The sequence below is a fragment of the Phaethon aethereus genome (assembly GCF_964289735.1).
Source record: "Phaethon aethereus genome assembly, chromosome: 7".
In the NCBI taxonomy this organism is placed as follows: domain Eukaryota; kingdom Metazoa; phylum Chordata; class Aves; order Phaethontiformes; family Phaethontidae; genus Phaethon; species Phaethon aethereus.
In genome coordinates, this window is record NC_138583.1 from 24363802 (window position 1) to 24383114 (window position 19313).

A 19313-nucleotide genomic window follows, 5' to 3' on the forward strand; every position below is an offset into this window, starting at 1 on the left:
AATACCCATGTTGTCACAGATGTAAATCACAGATGAGAATATATCTGCTTTGGCTGCTTGTGTTAAATATGAGTGCTTTTCTGATAGAAGTGATGTGGGGTTGAACTTCATGAACTACATTTCTTACTATGAAGTAGGTGCTCTTAAAGAGTGTTTTCCATCATTTTGGATTTTCTTCTTTTAATACCTGATCCACATGTTTTGGGATGTTGAAAGAAATTATTAAAAAAAGTCTTCATTTTAGCAGGTCAGTTTAAGAAACTCGTACAATGTGTTTCAGTTTCGTGGAGTCTTTGGTGTTGTTCTGGCTGTCAATTAGAACCAGGGAGGTATGCTGATGATTCTCTACTATTTCAGCAACACTGTCAAAGCGCTGGATAGAGAAAACAAAATATAATTAATACTGCCTTCCTTTAATGCTCTAGTATTTACTGTAATCACTGCATAATTTTCTCTTTGCTTCTCCCACCATTGAAGAGAGTAGAGCTATGACTGTTACCAAGTGAGAAGCTCTGCCTTTTAGTAAGAGCACTGATCCTGCTCTTAGTCCTGATTCTAGTCATAAACAGATTAAGTTTGGACAATGAAAGATACTTATGGCCACTAGTTGTCTCATCACATGCTCCTTTCCATTTGTGATTGCCACCCACACAAACTGAACCACAGAGGTTGTTACATGGCATAAACTGACACCACTTTTAGTTTACCTTAATATATACCAGGCTGCAGACTCTGGCAGTTTGGAAGCTGCTCCATCTGTGGTTCAGCCACCTCAGTTTGAGGGACGGTGATCTCCAGGAGTAATATGGTACAGAGAGCCATCAATGAGAACTGTTTTGGTTATGCAATTTTAATGTTTGTCACTGTAAATTAATACCCAGAATCTGCTAGGTCTGTTGCTTTTCCTTTTTGTCTTTGGCCAAATACTATAAACTTGGACTATCTTTCTCTTTTTCCTCTTTTCTTTTTGATGCTTTGTTGAGGGCCAGATGAGCTCTAGGCTGTTACTCATTCTGTAACCTCGAAACTGTTGCCTAGGAGTGAAATAATTAGGCTAAGGCAAGCCTACTTTCACATCCCTGAAAAGCCTACTCTATACAGCGATAACAAACAGTTTTTATTGGTATTTGTGTTCCAAGTTTCTGTTTTGCTATCAGAGTAATTACCTGTGTGGTATAATAGCCAGCCAGTGATTTCTGCACTCTAGAACTAGAGTTTAACATTTTCTTTGTGTGAAAATAGGATTTACCAAAAAAAAGGTACTGTCATTCTCATTTTTGATAGAGGTTTTTGGTCGATGGGGTTTTTTTTTTGTTTGTTTGTTTGTTGTTTTTTTTTGAGCATGGCTGTTTTTCCTGTATGATTTTCCAAGAAACTTAGAGTCATAGGTGGAAGGTGAAGAGAGGACTATAAACAGCTGGAGAATTTATCTAGCAGTTGCAGCTCTCATCCTGCTAACTTTTCAAAACAGTTCTAAGAGTATGTTTTAAACTTGATCTGTGGTTTTTAGTTGCGGTATGCAGGAGCTAATGTTATGCCAGTTTCTCTAGCTTGATCAGTCATTATATATGGTATAGTTTTATCTTGATGCATGAAGAATCCTTTTGGTCCTAGTGCAATTTATCTTAATCATTGCTTATTAAAGGTATATAACTGAAAACTGTTCTGAAAAAAACACCACATCATCTCACCTCTTCACCACTTTTTTCTCTGCCCAGTGCATATTGTCTTGTTGATTCAATAAATCGTATAGGAATGTTGTATACTCTTCTGTTGTAAAACACAACCAGTGTGTATGGTTGCCGTGAATCCTGCCCAGAACTCTTTCTTATTAGAAAAGATCCATCCTAGAGAGAGAAGAGTAGTAAGTGTATTCAGCTTATTTTTTTCAAAACTTAGTTTGGTTTTAGCTTAATCTTTTCATCTATATTAGCATTAAACCCTTTTCTCCTGTTAGAAAAATAGTACAGAGGAGATGGGAAGTAACATGTATTTCTGCTGTCTAACAGTAGCTTACAAAGGTGTAATTTGAGTCACCTTTGCTGCCACCTGTTCTCTTTCAACCAGAGAAAGAATGAAGAAATAAACACATGGTGGTAGCAGTCTGTTGGGGTCAACAGATTATTAGAAAATGAAGTTACTATCAGTGGCAGTACATAGGCAAGAAGGCAGTGAGAGGTGGAGATACTGCTTCTCCAGAGCTATAAAAAGCACTCTGATAAAGAGCAGCACCTACTGCTGCTGACTGCTCACTGACTAGTAGTAGCCTACACTGGTGATAACCCCAGTGCGCTGTGCTCTGCCCCTTTATCCTAGTTTGTGGAGTTAGGCAAGAGTGGAAACGTACCTGATGCTGAGGATGCAACTCTACATTCCCTTCTGTGACAGTAGCTTTTGTACACAGAATAGTTGAGAGAACTCAGGTTCTCCAAATACTTAAGTGCATAGTGTTGCCATTTCAAAATGCATAGCAGCATCAGGTTTTCCAAGTAGTAACTGTTTTTACATGAGCCACTGGACAGTGGTGAAGATAATTTAAAAGTCACAGGGCTTTGGCTTCTATTTTCATGGATGCACGTGAGCTATCAGATCTTCCTTAGGCTCTCTAGTCTGTAATAGCTCTCTCTGCAGTGCACCAGTCTTGTAGTTACATTAATGAAACTTTGTCTTGGGATGGAAACCATATTTAAATAGTTTCACCACAATAATTTCATGTTTGACAGTATTTGCATGGCACAGTATTCTGACTTGTTCACAATACAACTGATGTTCTTAGAATATTTCTGGTTGCCTTTTGATTGTTTTTTTTATTTGAAGTTTTTTCATAAAATAGACATTCTTTAAAAGTGACCTACCTTGTTTGATCGGTACAATGCATCTTCTGCTGTTTTTCTATCACAGCTAGCAGCATACCATGCTTTAGTATGAACACCAGCATCCTAGAAAGAGAGAAACAGTGTTTCACCTGTAAAATAATGATGATAATAATAAAGAATATGGCCTGCAGGGGAGTTACTACTAAGTAATGACAACTGTGAAGAACTCAAATGCAGAACACCTTAGAAAACACAGAATTTAGAAGATTCTTTGCCAGGAGCTCACAGTTTTTGTTGAGTAGAGGTAGGGCAAAGAAAAAGTAGTGTGTCAAAAACAGATGTGTGAGAGAAGGCTGATATATGACAGAAGAGAGAAAGATACCCTGAGGAAAGTAGTCAGGTTCAACTGAAGGATAGTTTGGTATTTTTAAAGCAGGAAGCTATTCTAGTAGAATTTAAAGAGAGTGTCCAGGAAATGTTGAGGAATAAATTGACCATTAACAATTTAAATGCTCCTCAGCTTGTGGGCTAGCCAATGAAGTGTCCAGATTTGGTAGGCATCTAGGCTTTGGGAGTGAAGTTTCCCATATATTTAATACTATTTGTGAACATGGTCACGATTGCCTCCATCTGGATAGCAGGGAGGTTAGATAAATGCATCTTTTGCTCTTTTTATTAAAGGCAAATGGATGGAGTCATACAAAACAGAGGAATAGTTAATGACTTTCCTCTACTAATACAGCAGTTCAGCTCCCAGTGCTTTCACCTGAGACAAGACATATGGATTTGGTTCTGGTTCTCTGTTGGATTGAGTCTGAATATATTCTTGCATTTGAAACAGTGCTGTTATCTAAAAGGCATAAAACCATGTTGCTCATGGAGAAGGATTACATCTGTGACAATACAAGAGCAGCTTGTATTTTATAATGTATCTCTGGGGTGCCTCATTTCTGTACGTTGTTCCCTGTGAACACCTCGCCAAGATCATCCTTCATCTCACTATTCTGTTAAATGCTTGTCAGTGTTCTGTACAGTAAATGAACTTAACCTGTTCTTCCAGTGGAAAACATGGGACAAAGGACTTCATGGATGGGGGCATAGGTGCAGACCTGAAGATATAAGGTAGAAAGATTGGCACCCTGAAGATAGGTGGATTCTGTTTTAGAAGATAAAAGCTCTCATAGCAGAAGTGCAAAGATAAAAAGATATGAGGAGGTGATGGCAGTTGGGAGTGAGCTTATAATTTGATTAAGAGAAGAAGTAGAAAACTGGGTACTAAGATGATGCAGGATTGAGTGTACATTTGGGAACAGGAGTGGAGTTTAGGGGAAAGGTAAGGGGGATTCTAGAGAAGTATGAAAAGAAATATTCAAGGGAAGGACAGGATGAGGGATTAGAAGCAACATGTGACCTATGCATTATCAGACTTCTATAGCTAGAAGATGAACTAGAAGATTATAAAACCAGCAATCATAAAGAGTGAGCTCTTGCTCTAAGTGAGTAGGGAGGCTATAGGAATAGTGCTGAGAGTATTTTGTAGTGAATACCTCAGTGCTTTAAGCTTCCGGGTTATTTGAACAGTTTTGCTCCAACTTCATAGTAACAAGCTTAATGATAAAATTAATTTTCACAAAAGCTTTTGTCACCCTTGTACAAAACAGGTTAAAGATCAAGTTGCATATTGTGCCTGAGCTGGTCCAGCTGGCTTATCTCTGCCAAAAAGGGAATGTCTTGGCTTCTCCCTTGCGCTCATTTTATTGCTCATCTGATCCCACGGTGAGATAATTCACTTTAGTAATCTTGCAGAAAAAAAAATTGTTACCTTTTTTGTTTTGTCTTGTTTTGTGTTTGACTGCCAGGTTGGTTTTCTGTCAATTTAATGAGTTGGCTCAGCCCACTGCAGGATCAGAGGAACACCAGAGAAGCCTGTGGCTGGGAGGGGAGTTGACAGTGAGAGGAGAGCAAAGCCTCCATTTTGGGGACATTGCATTAAGTTCTTAGATTGTCTTAAGCCATAACATACAACTTTACCTCCAAAGTTCTTCCATGTATTTCTCCAGTCACGCTATTCATTGGAAAAAGATAGTATGAGAGGAATTGCAAGTATGCAAGGTACTCAGCCACTTAAGAGAATGAGTCCAGTGAACCAATCTTTGTTCAACAGAACGAGGAATCACCTACCCCCGACCTTTCTTCTAGCACTACCTGTGGCCTGTAATCTGGAAGCAGAGAGCAGCTGCTGAAGTTTGGATGGGAATCAAAGAAATAATGAACCTTATGGGCATGAATCATGTCTGCGAGCACCTGTATTGTGCAGGATGCTATAGAAAATGATACCACTGTACATGATTGGTGGGAAAAATAACACTAGCTAACAGTTAATATTTTCTTTTTTTTTTTTTTTTTTTTTTAATAAAATGGGTGTTTTATTATGCTCTGGTTTTGCCCGTGGCTGTTACATAAAAGCTGCAAATGTAATTGCTACAAGCTGTTTATTTAGTGTCTGCTGGATTGTTTATTTGAAAGAAATTTTTATCATAAATATCCAGTATGCCATACTGTTAAAATTTTTCCAGAACTTCAAGTCCTTTGAGTTCTTCACTGTTGTATTATCTTTGTCATGTCAGGCTTTAGAACATTTAATATTATTGGCTTTGCATAATAGGGCCTTTGTTTTGCACTCAACAGAACCATCTTTACCTTGTTTGTGACTACTGGGCTAATAAGAATAGCTTCCTGCATTTTGTAGTCTCCCTTCATCCAAAATGAGAGTAAGGGGAATAGCACTGAAATTAAAATAACTTTGCATTTGCTTAGATTACTCAAAGTTTAATCTTGCAACAAAACATGGAAAAAAGAATTGGTCATAAAACTGACAGCATTAACTGTAACGAGAAGGGGTCTGTTTGAAGGAACAGAAAGCAGTAGGACTTGGGAGAGACTAAAACCTGTAGGCATCACAGCATCCTCGCAGTAGTGACTTTCTTTGTTGCTAAGACTTGGTGGCACCCCAAACAAACTGCAACAAATAGGGCAGTGTTCATGAAAGTGATTCTACCCTCTGCATCCTGCTGTCTTGGGCCAGTCAGCAGAGCATCCCTGATTCCTCCTGCAAATTTCTGGGATTTCCTAGCACATTACATCACTGCAGGCTAATGCTAATAGCTGCAGATGGCTTCATTGTATCTGCTTGGTGCGCATTTTTTTTTTTCAGGACACGGTATGTATGGCTATAAGTTAGAAAAAAGCAGGTAATTAAAAACTCTTTATAGCCATCTATATCAAAGGCTAGACTTAAATACACCACCCCAGATTTCTTTGTTTCAAATGATGTCAAAATATTATGAACTGAGGAGTTGGGAAGACCTGAAACTAAGAAGCTTTTTTGGATTTTGTTTAAAGTGACTGGTAGAGTGCCAAGGTTTGGTATAATGCTATTTATGTATTTTTTTCTACAGTTTATTAAAGCCCTCCTGTGCTATATGTTCTAAACATTTTTTTGTATGAAAGCCAACATGCAGATTATCTTCACTGCAAAAGGGGACATGGATGCCCTCCACAAAAGGAACATGATTTTTATTTAGAAAAGGGGTAGGGGCTGAAGTACTGCTTTAAAGTATAGGATAAGAAGATTTCTGTAATGTGAATTTAGCTAATGTTATACCTGGTCTGCAGTACTTGAAATAGTTGAAATGCTGCTGTGAGGGGAAGTACCCAGGGAACGGTTTGCAGCTTCTGGCACTTCTAGAAAGGAGAAAGAACAACATGTATAAGTTTTCAAAGTATGTTTGTTATGCTGTAAGAAACTGATTTGTTACAAGGACTTTGGAAGATCTGTAAACGCTTGAGAAAGCTATCTACTGTAAATTGATGCCTATATAAGTGCCTGGGACACTTGCCTGCTCAAAAGAGGAGCCTCGCTTATAAACAGTTTGGTTAACAACCATTTGGTTAACAACCAGAGCTAGACCGAAAATGCAAGGAAGAAACCCAACACCGCCTAAGTGAATCAATGTAGCAATAGATAAAGAAAATGCATGAACACAACGCAAAAAGCGCTCAGTCCAATGTGAGAAGTAGTCATATAGGTGAGGGAGTCAGGAAAACAAGTGTAGCTCAGAGGTAATTTTTCCACTCATTTAATCCAACTGAAATGTTTGTATATGTGTGAAAGAAGTCTAGGCTGCTAAGTAGAGGAGCAGAACTAGTAGGAAAGATTATACTTTGTTATTACACTTATAATTAAGCTTCATAGTAGAAAATAGCTATTAGGGCTGGAATACAAATGTCAAAGTTTCAGAAATTAGAAGGGAAATGTTGAGTAGTGTCGCATAGTAGTGATATGATAGAAATACAGGAAATAAGTGTAGATAATTGTTCTCTGGTAAAATAATCTTTGGTAAAACAAAGATAGCATAGGTGTCTGCTATAGGTACTTGTGATTAGAGTTGGCTACAGATCAATATCATACTAGGGTAGATAACTGTAGAAAGTTGAGTGTAACTTATTCTGTTATTATGTGAGGTTTTATTTCACGTTTTACTTATTGGGGAGAAAAAAATGCTACTAAGATTGTTAGCATTCACCTGTTACTGGACATGACACTTTGCAGACTGCTTTATCAACTCTTCACTAATATAAATCTGATTTAGATTTTGGTTTCAGAAAGTGATAAGAATGTTACAGAGGAGGTCATACAGTGACGCAGAATTAAAAAATTCAGTTGGACTGGAGAGCTCAAAGACACCTGCGTGAAGTAGGTTTAGAACTTCTTTTATAGTAAAGATGCAACTGTCTGGAAGCTGCATTCCAAGTACAGGGGAGACATTGTAAGGAGCAGTTCTAGCTCTCAGTGAATGAATAGCCTTCTCATCTGAGGAAGGCTATTCAATATAAAGAATTTTGGTGTTTTGGTCAAATTTTGACTGACCAGCTGCAAAAGCTGTTGTATGAATAAAGTATGTTGTATGAATAAAGTAAGAATTGCCAGAAGTCAGGCTGAATTAGACTTCACAAAAGGAAATTAAAATAAGTAATAAAGAGTTTCCTTAGCTGTGTAAAAAGGAAAGAGAAATGGGGCTGTCTGCGATAAGAATTTTATTGATGTTAAAAGATAATCTAGATACTAATCCAGTAGTAGTTCTCGTGTAGAAACGGAAATTTCTACAACCAAATTGGAAGCAAAACTCAAATAGCTTAGTACATTGAACTGATGGGCCCAGATAATCTTTATCTCAGAAATTTTAAAAACTGGCACACAAAATTACAGGGCTTGTAACAATTATTTTAAATAAATTTCAAGTCAGGGTGGTACCATATAATTAGAGAATACCTAGCATAATTGCTATACTTAAAGTGGAAAAAGTGACCTGAGCAACTACAGGTCTTTTTGTCTGACTCCACAGAACACAAGGCCCTAGAAGACAATTTGAAGGAAAGAACATTAAGATTTGGAGAAAAAGGTACAACTAGCAAGAGAAGATCTGAAATTTACCCAAAGTAGATAAAATGTAATAATTGCTTTCGTAAAATATTAGTTCTACGAAGAGGGAATATGACACTGTACTTACTCTAAACTTCAGTAGAGTATTTGATACCGCACCGTACAGGAAATGAGTACTTTTTGATGAAGATAAAAGCACTAAGCTTGTGTGGTGACAAGGAAGAGATTGCAGGTTATGCTGGAGGGACATTAGTGATTGAGACCAAATGTATCTGTGATTAAGTTGTTTTTGGACCTGGCACAGAATAAGAGTGTGTTAAAGAAAGTTTACTAGTCAGAGCATCATTTAGCACCACATGACCTCGAAGAATAGGTTAAGAAGAATCACTTTAGGGTTTAGTAAGAATTTAGGCTACAAGTTGTAGCACATCAGTTGCGTGACAGCAGGCGGCCAGCTTGAAAGCATCAGTCTGTTGTGTGAATATGAACCATGATTACACTTCCACAGCATAGGTGATACAATTGTAACATACATCAAGCAAACATTTCCAGGAGATAGAGAGAAGTACTAATAACAGCATATTTAAGCTACGCCATATGCAGATTGCTATGTGCAATTCTCATCATCTATATACAGTGTGAAAGATATGTTCAGGGAAATATGTGCAGAAAAGGGGTTGTAGAAAGGTCAGACCAGTGTCTGCTAATAAGAGACTAGAAAAATGTTAGATCTAATTTGCACTTCTGTGCAAAGAGAGTTTGTATATGTATTACCTAATTTGTTTTTAGCTGTGAATGAAGTCCTTCTTTGAAAATACTCCTTACAGATCTTCAGCATTTGCCATTATAAAAATACCTCCCTGCCCCACCCCCCCCCCGCCATAAAGAAAGAATAAATTGCTGGATGCAATAATACTCTGTCTGGACACTAGGTGACAGAAGCCTGGAACAGCCCAGAAATGTCATATTTAGGGTTCTTCAGTGGCAAGGAAGATTGAGGAAATCTTTATTATGATGGGAACTGACTCAAACTGCCTTAGGCAGAAATTCCCAGTAGTCACAAATGGGAATGAAGCACCCAGTTTCCATCGATTTATACAATGAACCTGACACACTCCCTTAATTTTACTAGCTAAGACACACTCCCTTACTAATTTTAAGGCCCTAGATACTCAATCTGCTCTTTGTATGCATTACAGAGAATGTTAATTGCAAGCTAATGAATATGCATGGCATCTTGAAATAATCTTAATTCAGAGATTAATTGGAAATTACAAGTTAATCCCATTTTAATTCAAAATCTGAATTATACTTACTTGGCAGAATTGAGGACTTTTGGAGCAGAGGCCTGAAATAAATATCAAGAGATTACAGAAAGATGTGAGGAGATCTACCCAGTTCTGAAAATATTAAAATTGTATATTTGAAGCATGCAGTAATAGAATGTGTTCCATCTTGTCTATTTGTCCATTGAGAAATAAGGGCCAGATACAGGTGTATTAAGAAAAAAAAAAAAAAAAATCCCACTAGTATTGACAATTAGGATTTTAAACATCTGGTTTAAATCTCCATCATCTAATTGGAGATTATATCCTTCCATGCTTTTTGGTGGTGGTTATAGTGTTTGGATGCATTTGCCATGTTTTATTTTTTACTACTGTGAGGCTTCAATAAACATGACTTTCAAAAAGCAACAGAAGGCTGCAGAGACAACAGTGCTCCCCTTTGAACTTCTCACAGCTGTGTTCAGACCGAGCAGTAGAGCTGGTGCATTGAAATACTCAGAAGATGATGAAAAGGGATTTTACTTTTGGGCACCACTTGGAAGGGGTGGAAGCGGAAGCTCTTGGCTGGAACCTCGTCGTCGTTCTGCTGGTGTAGGTTTTTCTGTAGTTTGGGAAAACAAATGGTAAGTCAAGATTTCTTCAGAAATATATTGTGCCAGATAAGGGAGTCCCAGTAGCTGAAGGAGGGTTTCTTTTATTATCAAAACTTCTGGGGTTTTTCCTTACATGGCAGCTTGCCATCCTGCAGCTTGCTTTCTTGAGTAGTGGCATACCACCAAACTTCTAGGCAAATAGCTGACTCTGAATGCCTGCAGGAGCTCAGTGGCTTCTGAGCCTTCTGAGCAGCGAGCTGTGCGACACGGGGGAGGACGTTGGGACAGGCTGCCTACAAGAGCTCAGCCGGAGGAGGTGCGGCTGGCGGGCTGCATCTTACCCTTGTGCTAGGCAGCAGCTCCTGCTGAGTTTCTGCCCAGAGGAGCTGCTGCCTTGCACAGAGGCGAAGACGCGTTTTCTGCCTGTGCGAGGGACTGGCTCTTGCCAGGAGTTGGCTCCGTGTGAGGTGCTTCTTGCTGAGTTCAGAATGATGTGCTCGCACTTCGTCTCCCTTCCCCCTTCTGCACTTTGAGGGCTATATGGCACATTGCTGGTCCATTACGCCGTACGTTACCGTGCCAGTAACCTCAATAGTTTTACTGTGACTGCTTTTAGAGAACAATGATATTCAGTGCAACTAAGGCTGGCCAGATCCAGCTTGAAACTGCTGAAACCAAACCCCCCTCAAAAACCTAGAATAAATTGAATGTGGTATTGTTCGTTTCATGTTTTTAATAAAAAGAAAATTAAATTCTGATAAATGTCAACTTTTTCACAGTAGTGAAAAAGATAATTTACCTTCATTTGCAGTTAAGGTCTCTCTGGCAGGTAAACAGGGTTTCTGCAATGGAACAGAAGGAAACCAAATATTAAATGGCATGTCACTTGTACAGCAAATGTTTATCTTTTTATACTTTTCGTGAACTAGTTTATATTTAGAATTGACAGCATCCTGGAGGGATTAGGAGGTAGGGATATAGCCATTCTGTGAAGAGCCTCTAGTTGTATGACTTTGAAGTCTGGGATTTTGCAGAGTAGATTTGGCAAGAATCCCAGTTTGTGTATATAAATAGATGAACAAAAGTAAAATGTAGAGATGCGTGCTTTTTTTTTTTTTAAAAACTGCCATCAGTAAGTTTATGGTGTAACAAATGGTTCGTTCTTATCTCAAGTCCAAAAATGAAGAGTCTATACCATATACTTGCAAATCAAAATTTGATTGTTAATCTCTGTCAAGCTATGCTTACAAATATCTGAATACGTCTTTTTACTGAAAGTTAAACTGTTAGCTTAGCTCACAGTGAAAACTCTCCCAACCTTCCAGTTCCAATTTTTTTTTTATTTTGAAACAATGATAATAAAATGTCGGTTTTGAAACATTTTTCAAATTAATTTCTTTGAAAATTTCAATCAGCTCTCTTGCTTTTTCCCCTCAAGACGTTTTGGGATACTTTTCTAATGATGAAATACTTACTGAAAAACCTCTGACAAATTCTGGTAAAATCCTGCATCTTTCTTGAGCTATCACTCTTGCAATAAATCCATGTTCCCCGTATGCAGCCCTGTATATTTCAGGGACTACTTCTGACTGGCCTGTGTTCCCATTTATTTCTCATTTTATTCAGTTCTTGCACTGTTTATTATTACAGCCTAGAGTGCCGAATCTGAACATCTTTTTAATAAAAAAAAATTTCTACTTGAGCTTTCTCACTGCTTCTTAGTTCATAAAACGACAACCCAGATATTTCCTCTCTTTAGAACTCTCTCTTTCCCCTATTCTTTTTATGTTGTACCCAAGCTCATGATAAAATTAGGTTTTACAATAAATTAAATATCACGTGTAAAATTATCATTTGATTATGCAATTATAAGTCAACTTACTGGTGAATTTACTGCATTAGAAGTTTTCTTTCTGCAGAATGGAGGAAAAAGAAAAAAGAACATGGTTACTTAGCAGATACATGAATTCATTTAGCAACTAAACATCAGTTCATTGATTCCCAAGATATTTCTGGCCAAGATGGGATGCATCTCCTTAGTGGATAGCTGTAGCAGTTAGGAAAGGGGGAAGAAAAGAAAAGAAAAAAGAAAAAAGTATCATGTAATGTGCGTACTCAAGAAACGTATGCTATGCAAGGAAGCTACACACTGTCCAATACTTAAGATGACAACTTGGGTGGGGCAGAAGAGTTTTAATGAAAAAACCCACAACTTTCTGCATTTATAGGAGTGCTGTTGCTGCTTTATGTGACTAACCATCAGTGGCAAGCAGTGAAGGGCAATGCCACTAGTATACAACCAGTATTTTTCCAGAAGTAATGAAATAATAGCTTGCCTTTACCTAGTCAGGATGCCTTTCATGAACAGCAATAAAAATTGCTCCTGAGTTCTGATTGCCATAGCCAGGATAGGAGTTAACTCCCAATACACCCATTAACCCCATTCCCATCAAAGAACTAGTTTTATTATTTTTTACTCACAGGCCCCTTGGTAACGGAGATGGAGCTGCCCCAGTGGGAAGTCTGGATTCTTGTGTATTATTGAAGCTACGATCTAGAGATGCAAACGACACATTTAGCATGCAATATTAGCCGTATCTGAACAGTAGATTTTCCTCACTGCCATTTCAGTGTTAATATCATAAAAGTAAAAAATATCCATTTATTTAATTTTTGTCTTAATATTTTTTCACTCTAATTACACTAGAAAACAGTTCAGTAACATTTCTTGCTTATTGCTGGCTGTTACAGATAAAATTTACCAGTGACGTACTGACAACAAATCTCTCTCATATTGCCCTGTTTTCAGTACAGAATACTTACTTTCATCATTATTGTTTGCTTCATGATCCTGTAATGGAAAAATGTGTTAGATTTGATAAGAAACAATTAAAAAGGGAATTATTAAATGAGAAGTGCATAAATAATCTGGTTTTGGTAATCTGTAGTAATGTTTGAAGAAATATTTGTACAGAATGCATATAGTTTCCAGAATACTTTTCATCAGCTTTTATGATGGTGTTTGAAAAATTTTAGCAAACATCAATCTAATTTTAGACATTCTAACAACCTTGAGATAGCTTGTAGTATTGAGAAAACTGGCCCTGAATTTTGCAGCAAGACCTTTTGGTTCATGTTTCATTTCTGAGCTGGAAAGCAGAAATTTTGCAGCAGGTTTGAATATACTAAGAACACATCTTCCGCTGAACGGAGGATACCGAGTAGACTGTCTTTTCACTATCCTAGAATTGAAGCGATCCGACTCATTTCCCAGCTTCTTTTGGAGGTGCTTTCTTTTGGCTCCACACTTCTTGTCTTTTAGGGAATCAGATTCCTATATGATACCTATCTTTCAATGAGGCAACAGTTATTAATTTGTCCATCTTCATCCACCAGGTTAATGGCTTTTCACTAATGTTGGTCACAAATGCATCCATTCTCTGGTTGGAGAGGTATAATCCATCATCCAATAGTTGAGGGAGTGAGATGTGGAGAAATTTTGCTCCCACAGCAGGCCAGGCCTTTGAGAGGAACAAGAGTTAGAGCCCCATTAACATGATCAGGGCTGGTTAGTGTTGAGAATGGACTGAATGGGAACAGTTAACAGCTGTTTCAGTTGCTGTTTTGCGTTGTCAGTGTGCATAGTCAGGGATGGAAAGGCACAGCACTGGACAAACATCGTGCTCATTACTATGTTGTTCTTTAAAACTGTAAGGGCTGGTCTCTTGCACAACAAGCAAAGACCCAAAAATCCGGGCTACACTGGGTAGTTCTTTCCTAGACTGACTCTTGTGCCAAACCAGGGAACTGCCAGTACCCGGGAGCTGAATACACCCATTGTACAGATGAGTGTTTGGGAGCTCCATCCTTGGTGCTGTAACTAACTCGGTGCGTGGCCCCAGCAAAATGATAGTCTCTCTTTATACTCTGCAAAGGTAGGATGATACCCATCTCAGAGGTAACCTCTGAGAATTAATTAATGGAGAAGTTTAAGCTGCAGTATGGCACTTGAGTCTGTTCTGATGCAGGAGTATTCTTGTTAGTGCTGATCAGAGTATGGAATTTCTGTCCAACATTCTTCCTTCAGAAGGATTTTTTTTTCCCTAATCTTAGTAAGAAAAACTGAGAAATCAAACCATTTCATAGAAGAGAAAGCTTCCACTTGACACCACTTGGGAATTGTTCAGCATCTTACAGGATAGAGATCTAAATTGGAAGAACGTTGTGATGAGTTGGAAGGGAAACTAAGATGCTGCTGCTGTTGTATGTAGAGGTGGTGCCCCCCCGCCCCGGTATATCTAGAAACGTAAGGATTGAAAGTAAAACCATAAGATGAAATTATACCACCTGCATTATGTTACCCTAACATCTCATGCTATTTTAAGCATCTAATTTCTCTATGTAGTTATTGGTAGACTGATTATTTCTTAAGGACAATTCAGAGCATTGGGCTGGGGCAGGGTTTGATGCACATAGCTTTTGGCACAGATGCTGATGCAGTTACTGTCACCCTGTTTCTTGGTAGTTTGCTCCTCATGCATACCTTCTCTTGTGCTGACACAACTGCTAGGAGAGCTGTGGTGCAGAACGATTTATGGAACTAATGTGTCTGAAGAAGAACCCTTTATGCATTTGCTTTTGCCCATTTGCTGCAGTTAGACAAGTTTCCAAGTGGTTTGCTTCAGAAAACCTTTGTTCCAGCACAGTGGAAGGGACAGACTGGGGACAAGAGTAGAAAAGGAGGAATGACTTAGATACAGCCTTAGGAACCCAAAGCCTGTAATTACTGCTTCATGGACTGCATTTTCTAGTGATACTGGTTACTCAGACTACCCAGTCTGACATTTTAGAAGGATTTTTTTTTTTTTTTCCCCAAAAGTGTTAATCATTCATCATCTGAGAGGAGTGAGGCTCAAGGAGGATGCTTCAGATTGGGCAAAATTGCCAATTGCTACTGAAAGTAAAGTTCCTGGAGTTCAACTGGTATTTTTTAGTACAAGAAACTATTTTTGTTCACTGAGACATATATCCCTTAAAGCATTTGAAGTTTTTCCTGGATCAATACAGATGTCCAATGTACCTCTTTTGTCCAAAAGATTAATAGCCACAATTATAATATTAGATCCATCTGACATTCAGAGTCATCTGTTTCTGTTGTTTAATCCAGATAATAAAAAGTATCCATCTATTTATATATATAACACACAGAACAGCCTAAGTTTAACATTCTTTTATAGTGGCACGTTAATTACTCACTGCTTTTGGATGAAGACGATTTCTGGGAAGAGGCAAAACATTTCTGAAAAATATACACAGCAAGTTAAGATGAGTAGAATTTACTTATTTAATTGCTTGGCTCGGATAGGTGTTTCAAGATCTAGAGAGGAGGAAGTCTGCAGTAAATGGATTTAATTGCAGCTATGCACCACTGCAGGGGTTGTGCACTGTGTGGAGCTACTCTAGAAGAGCTTCTGTCCTGGACCCCGGGTCCCCTGCAGCTGTGCACAGGACCTCACCAAACACTGTAACACACACAGTGTTGCGGATGCCACCTGCTCTTCCTGGGGCATATGGCCTATTTTGTAGGGCGATGTCCTAGTGATGAGACTGGTTACAAAGCAGCTTCCTATGCTTCTGGGGACACAGGAGCGAAATAGGCTGCATACTCAGGTTTTCTTTGCCTCTTTTCCTCCAGAGACTTGGAATATAAATCATGTATTTGTGGTGTCCACTTTCTTTACAAGCAGCCCTGTGCCCCATCCCCTGCAAAAACATGGCATTTGCAAGGGTGCAGAGATGGATAGTAGGACTTTAAACTGGCTTGCAGAGATGTTTTACCCCTGCACTGGATCCCTAAAGGTGTATTCAAGAAAATAGTACCCATTTGGCAAACTGGGTTGAATACAGAAGTTCACAAGAAATGAGAGCTTTCAGTCAACCCCATGCAACGCTACAGGCTTGGGGAGGAGTGGCTGGAGAGCTGCCCAGCAGAAAGGGACCTGGGTGTGCTGGCTGACAGCCGGCTGAACATGAGCCGGCAGTGTGCCCAGGTGGCCAAGAAGGCCAACAGCGTCGTGGCCTGGATCAGCAATAGCGTGGCCAGCAGGAGTAGGGAAATGATCGTGCCCCTGTACTCGGGACTGGTGAGGCCGCAGCTTGAATCCTGTGTTCAGTTTTGGGCCCCTCACTAGAAGAACGGCACTGAGTTGCTGGAGCGTGTCCAGAGAAGGGCAACGAAGCTGGTGAGGGGGCTGGAGCACAAGTCTTATGAGGGGCAGCTGAGGGAACTGGGGTTGTTTAGTCTGGAGAAGAGGAGGCTGAGGGGAGACCTTATCGCTCTCTACAACTACCTGAAAGGGGGTTGTGGTGAGGTGGGTGTTGGTCTCTTCTCCCAAGTAACTAGCGATAGGACGAGAGGAAACGGCTTCAAGTTGCGCCAGGGGAGGTTTAGATTGGATATTAGGAAACATTTCTTTACTGAGAGAGTGGTCAAACATTGGAGCAGGCTGCCCAGGGAGGTGGTGGAGTCACCATCACTGGAAGTGTTCAGAAAAAAACACGTGCATGTAGATGTGGCACTTCAGGGCATGGTTTAGTGGGCATGGTGGTGGGTGCTGTCAGGTTGATGGTTGGACTTGATGATCTTAAAGGTCTTTTCCAACCTTAATGATTCTGTGATTCTATAATTCTTGCCTTGACCCAACATCCCTAGCTATTTGTGTGTCCTGACAATTGCTTGTTGTCTGAAGGTTAAACAATGGAGAGGAGAGAATTTTGTCTGCTCATATTTGCTATTGATACAAGCTGCTGTTGACTTACCTGGAAGTATCCAGCTTAGGTGGCTCTCTGGTCATGCTATGCATGTGGGAGTGCTCCATATTCTGAGCAGGCATAGGCAGAAGTGGCTTAGTGAACCTAGTAATAAAACATGAATTAAGAAAGGAAAGTTACATTTAACAACAGTGAATACAAAGGCAGCCTCTCTCCTCCCCTGCCCCCTCAACATTCTAAAAATTGCCCTTAAGAGGTATTTCTTTTTAATGTGTTATGTTTGGGTTGTTGAATTTAACATAGAAATGGATGACAATCTTTGTGTAGATAATCTAAAGAGAGAAAATTACTATATGTGTATCTTCTAGAGAGAGAATTATCAGAGTATCTAGAAGAGAAACTGTATTTTCTGACAGGTTTTAAATAATTCACTGACATTCATAGCAATGGGTTACCTGGTTACCGGTGGTGGTGATGGTTTCTCCTATAAAAGAAAATGCACTGAATTATTTGGTCACTTTTTGATTTCATAAAATACATTTGTGTGATCCTATTTATGTTAGCACAGCAATATCTTATTTTTGCATTGTGGTATAGATCTCTAGTAGAACTCTGCCTGGTAATCTGCACTAGGATGGGAGAAAGGCAAGAAGTCACCACCAGTAAATCTGTGATGCCCCGAGCACACTGCTTTGGCCATATGTCATGCCAGTACCAGCAAGGGGGAAGAAGATTACTGTGTCAGAACTGTCATTGCTCCTTTGCTGCAGTTCTGCTTGTGGAAAGCATTCCCTTAGGCTGCTGCTTCCCAGACAGGATCACTGTCTCACAGGACTGGGAAACTTCAGCCCCTTCCCATTTACTCTCTCCTGCAGACCTTTTGAGTTGGTTTGCCAACTTTTCTGCAAAGGAAGTGTCAGAAAGTTTCAGTTGCAGACAGAGATTTGTTCCCATTTTTCTCCTTCGAAAGGCTGATCATCTTTTTTTACAATCACATTTGTGCCCTGCCTGAGGACAATGCGAGTCAAACTACAGAAAGGCCTTACCTCTTCTTCAGGAACCTCGTAGACTTCTATAGGACAGGGGGGAAAAAAATGTGTTCTTTGGTTAGCAAAAGTGTACTGCATGTTACCATAAAAATGGATCAGAATTCATATCAGTTGTACTTCTGCCTCCAGAAAGATAATGTGGAAAGTCTGCTGAGAGCTTGTGGGGGGTGGCTACATCCCTCTTTTCTGGTGGGAACTTCAGGAAAAGTCCCAGAAAGTCTGATAAACAGACACTGTATTAATGAACCTTCTCCTCATCATTTTTTGTTGCTGTTTTTCTTTATTCCCCCCAAAGCAAGATGAATGCCTGTATCGTGCAAACCTGGGACAGTTTGGAAAAGATGTGTTGTCACGCCTGCAGTAGCATTTAGCCTTTCCTTGACTCTCAGGGAGGAAGAGATCATGTGAGTCATAAATACAAACTGGCTCATTTGTGTGGCCAGCATCCATACCCGAGATCTGTCCCACAGATGTTAATTCACAGATATTAAAAGCCAAAACCACCAGCATCCTTATCTATGTTCAGTTTCTTCAATGAAAATGGAATCATATTTCATGTCAGCCTAATAAAATCGATGAAGCCTGACAAGAGTCCGAGTTCCCACCAGGGGGAGATGTTTTATTTTTTTAGTAACATCTGTCAGGAGCTGGTTGTTGCTCGACACTGATTTACAGAAAGGCTAAGATTGAAAAGGGCATTTTGAAATGTCTGAAAAGTAACTCACAAAATCTGAAGTCATTCAGAAGAAAAACTTTTGTAGTTTACGACCTGAAAGCTAAACACATTGCTAATGAATATGCAAAGACTTCTAAAGAACTGTGTGATAAGTCTGTAAAGGTTAAATTCCAAGCAATTAATGAGATGATGAGGATGCAAAACAGTTCGGAGTTAGCACAGCTAAGGAAGATTAAGCAAGTATATCTGCACTTACAAAAGCAAATATGATTCCTCTTATTTGCTTCTGCTTTTGTTTCTTTTTCCAAATAAATTGCTCTTTATAGAGCTTAAATGGGAACAGGACATGCAAAACATCATCATATAGAGAATTTCTTTAAGGTTGAATCTTGATATGGTTTTAGAGTATTGAGTCTTGATTCCTATAGTGAAATGGGATTACTAATATACTAAGTCCTATGATTGGTTTTGCTGTATTGATCCATTTGTGTCTCTCCACTAGAGCATAAGACTAAAAATAAATTATTTTGGGGCAAATGACTTGTTCTAGTTTTATTCATGCTTAAAACAGATTTACTATTCAAGCTAGGCAAAACAACTGCTACAACACAGAAAAACCTAAAAGCGAACATATTTTTGTTTTACTGAAATATGTCATATGGTTTGTGCTGTGAGTACA

General features: G+C 39.1%; 1 protein-coding gene across 1 annotated transcript in view; it reads right to left on the reverse strand.

The window, feature by feature from the left end:
* Positions 1-253: 253 nt before the first annotated feature.
* BLNK (B cell linker) overlaps positions 254-19313 on the reverse strand; it is a gene marked incomplete at its 3' end in the record, with an annotated part of 104021 nt that continues 84961 nt past the window's right edge. The window contains exons 12-26 of the mRNA XM_082002381.1: positions 17956-17981; positions 17365-17393; positions 16958-17053; positions 15395-15437; positions 12962-12989; positions 12620-12692; positions 12021-12051; positions 10938-10980; positions 10068-10146; positions 9576-9607; positions 8167-8232; positions 6481-6560; positions 2856-2939; positions 1692-1847; positions 254-373 (exon numbers count right to left, since the gene is read on the reverse strand). Coding sequence (XP_081858507.1) covers positions 254-373; positions 1692-1847; positions 2856-2939; positions 6481-6560; positions 8167-8232; positions 9576-9607; positions 10068-10146; positions 10938-10980; positions 12021-12051; positions 12620-12692; positions 12962-12989; positions 15395-15437; positions 16958-17053; positions 17365-17393; positions 17956-17981 — 986 coding nt within the window. The remainder of the gene's footprint in view (positions 374-1691; positions 1848-2855; positions 2940-6480; positions 6561-8166; positions 8233-9575; positions 9608-10067; positions 10147-10937; positions 10981-12020; positions 12052-12619; positions 12693-12961; positions 12990-15394; positions 15438-16957; positions 17054-17364; positions 17394-17955; positions 17982-19313) is intronic.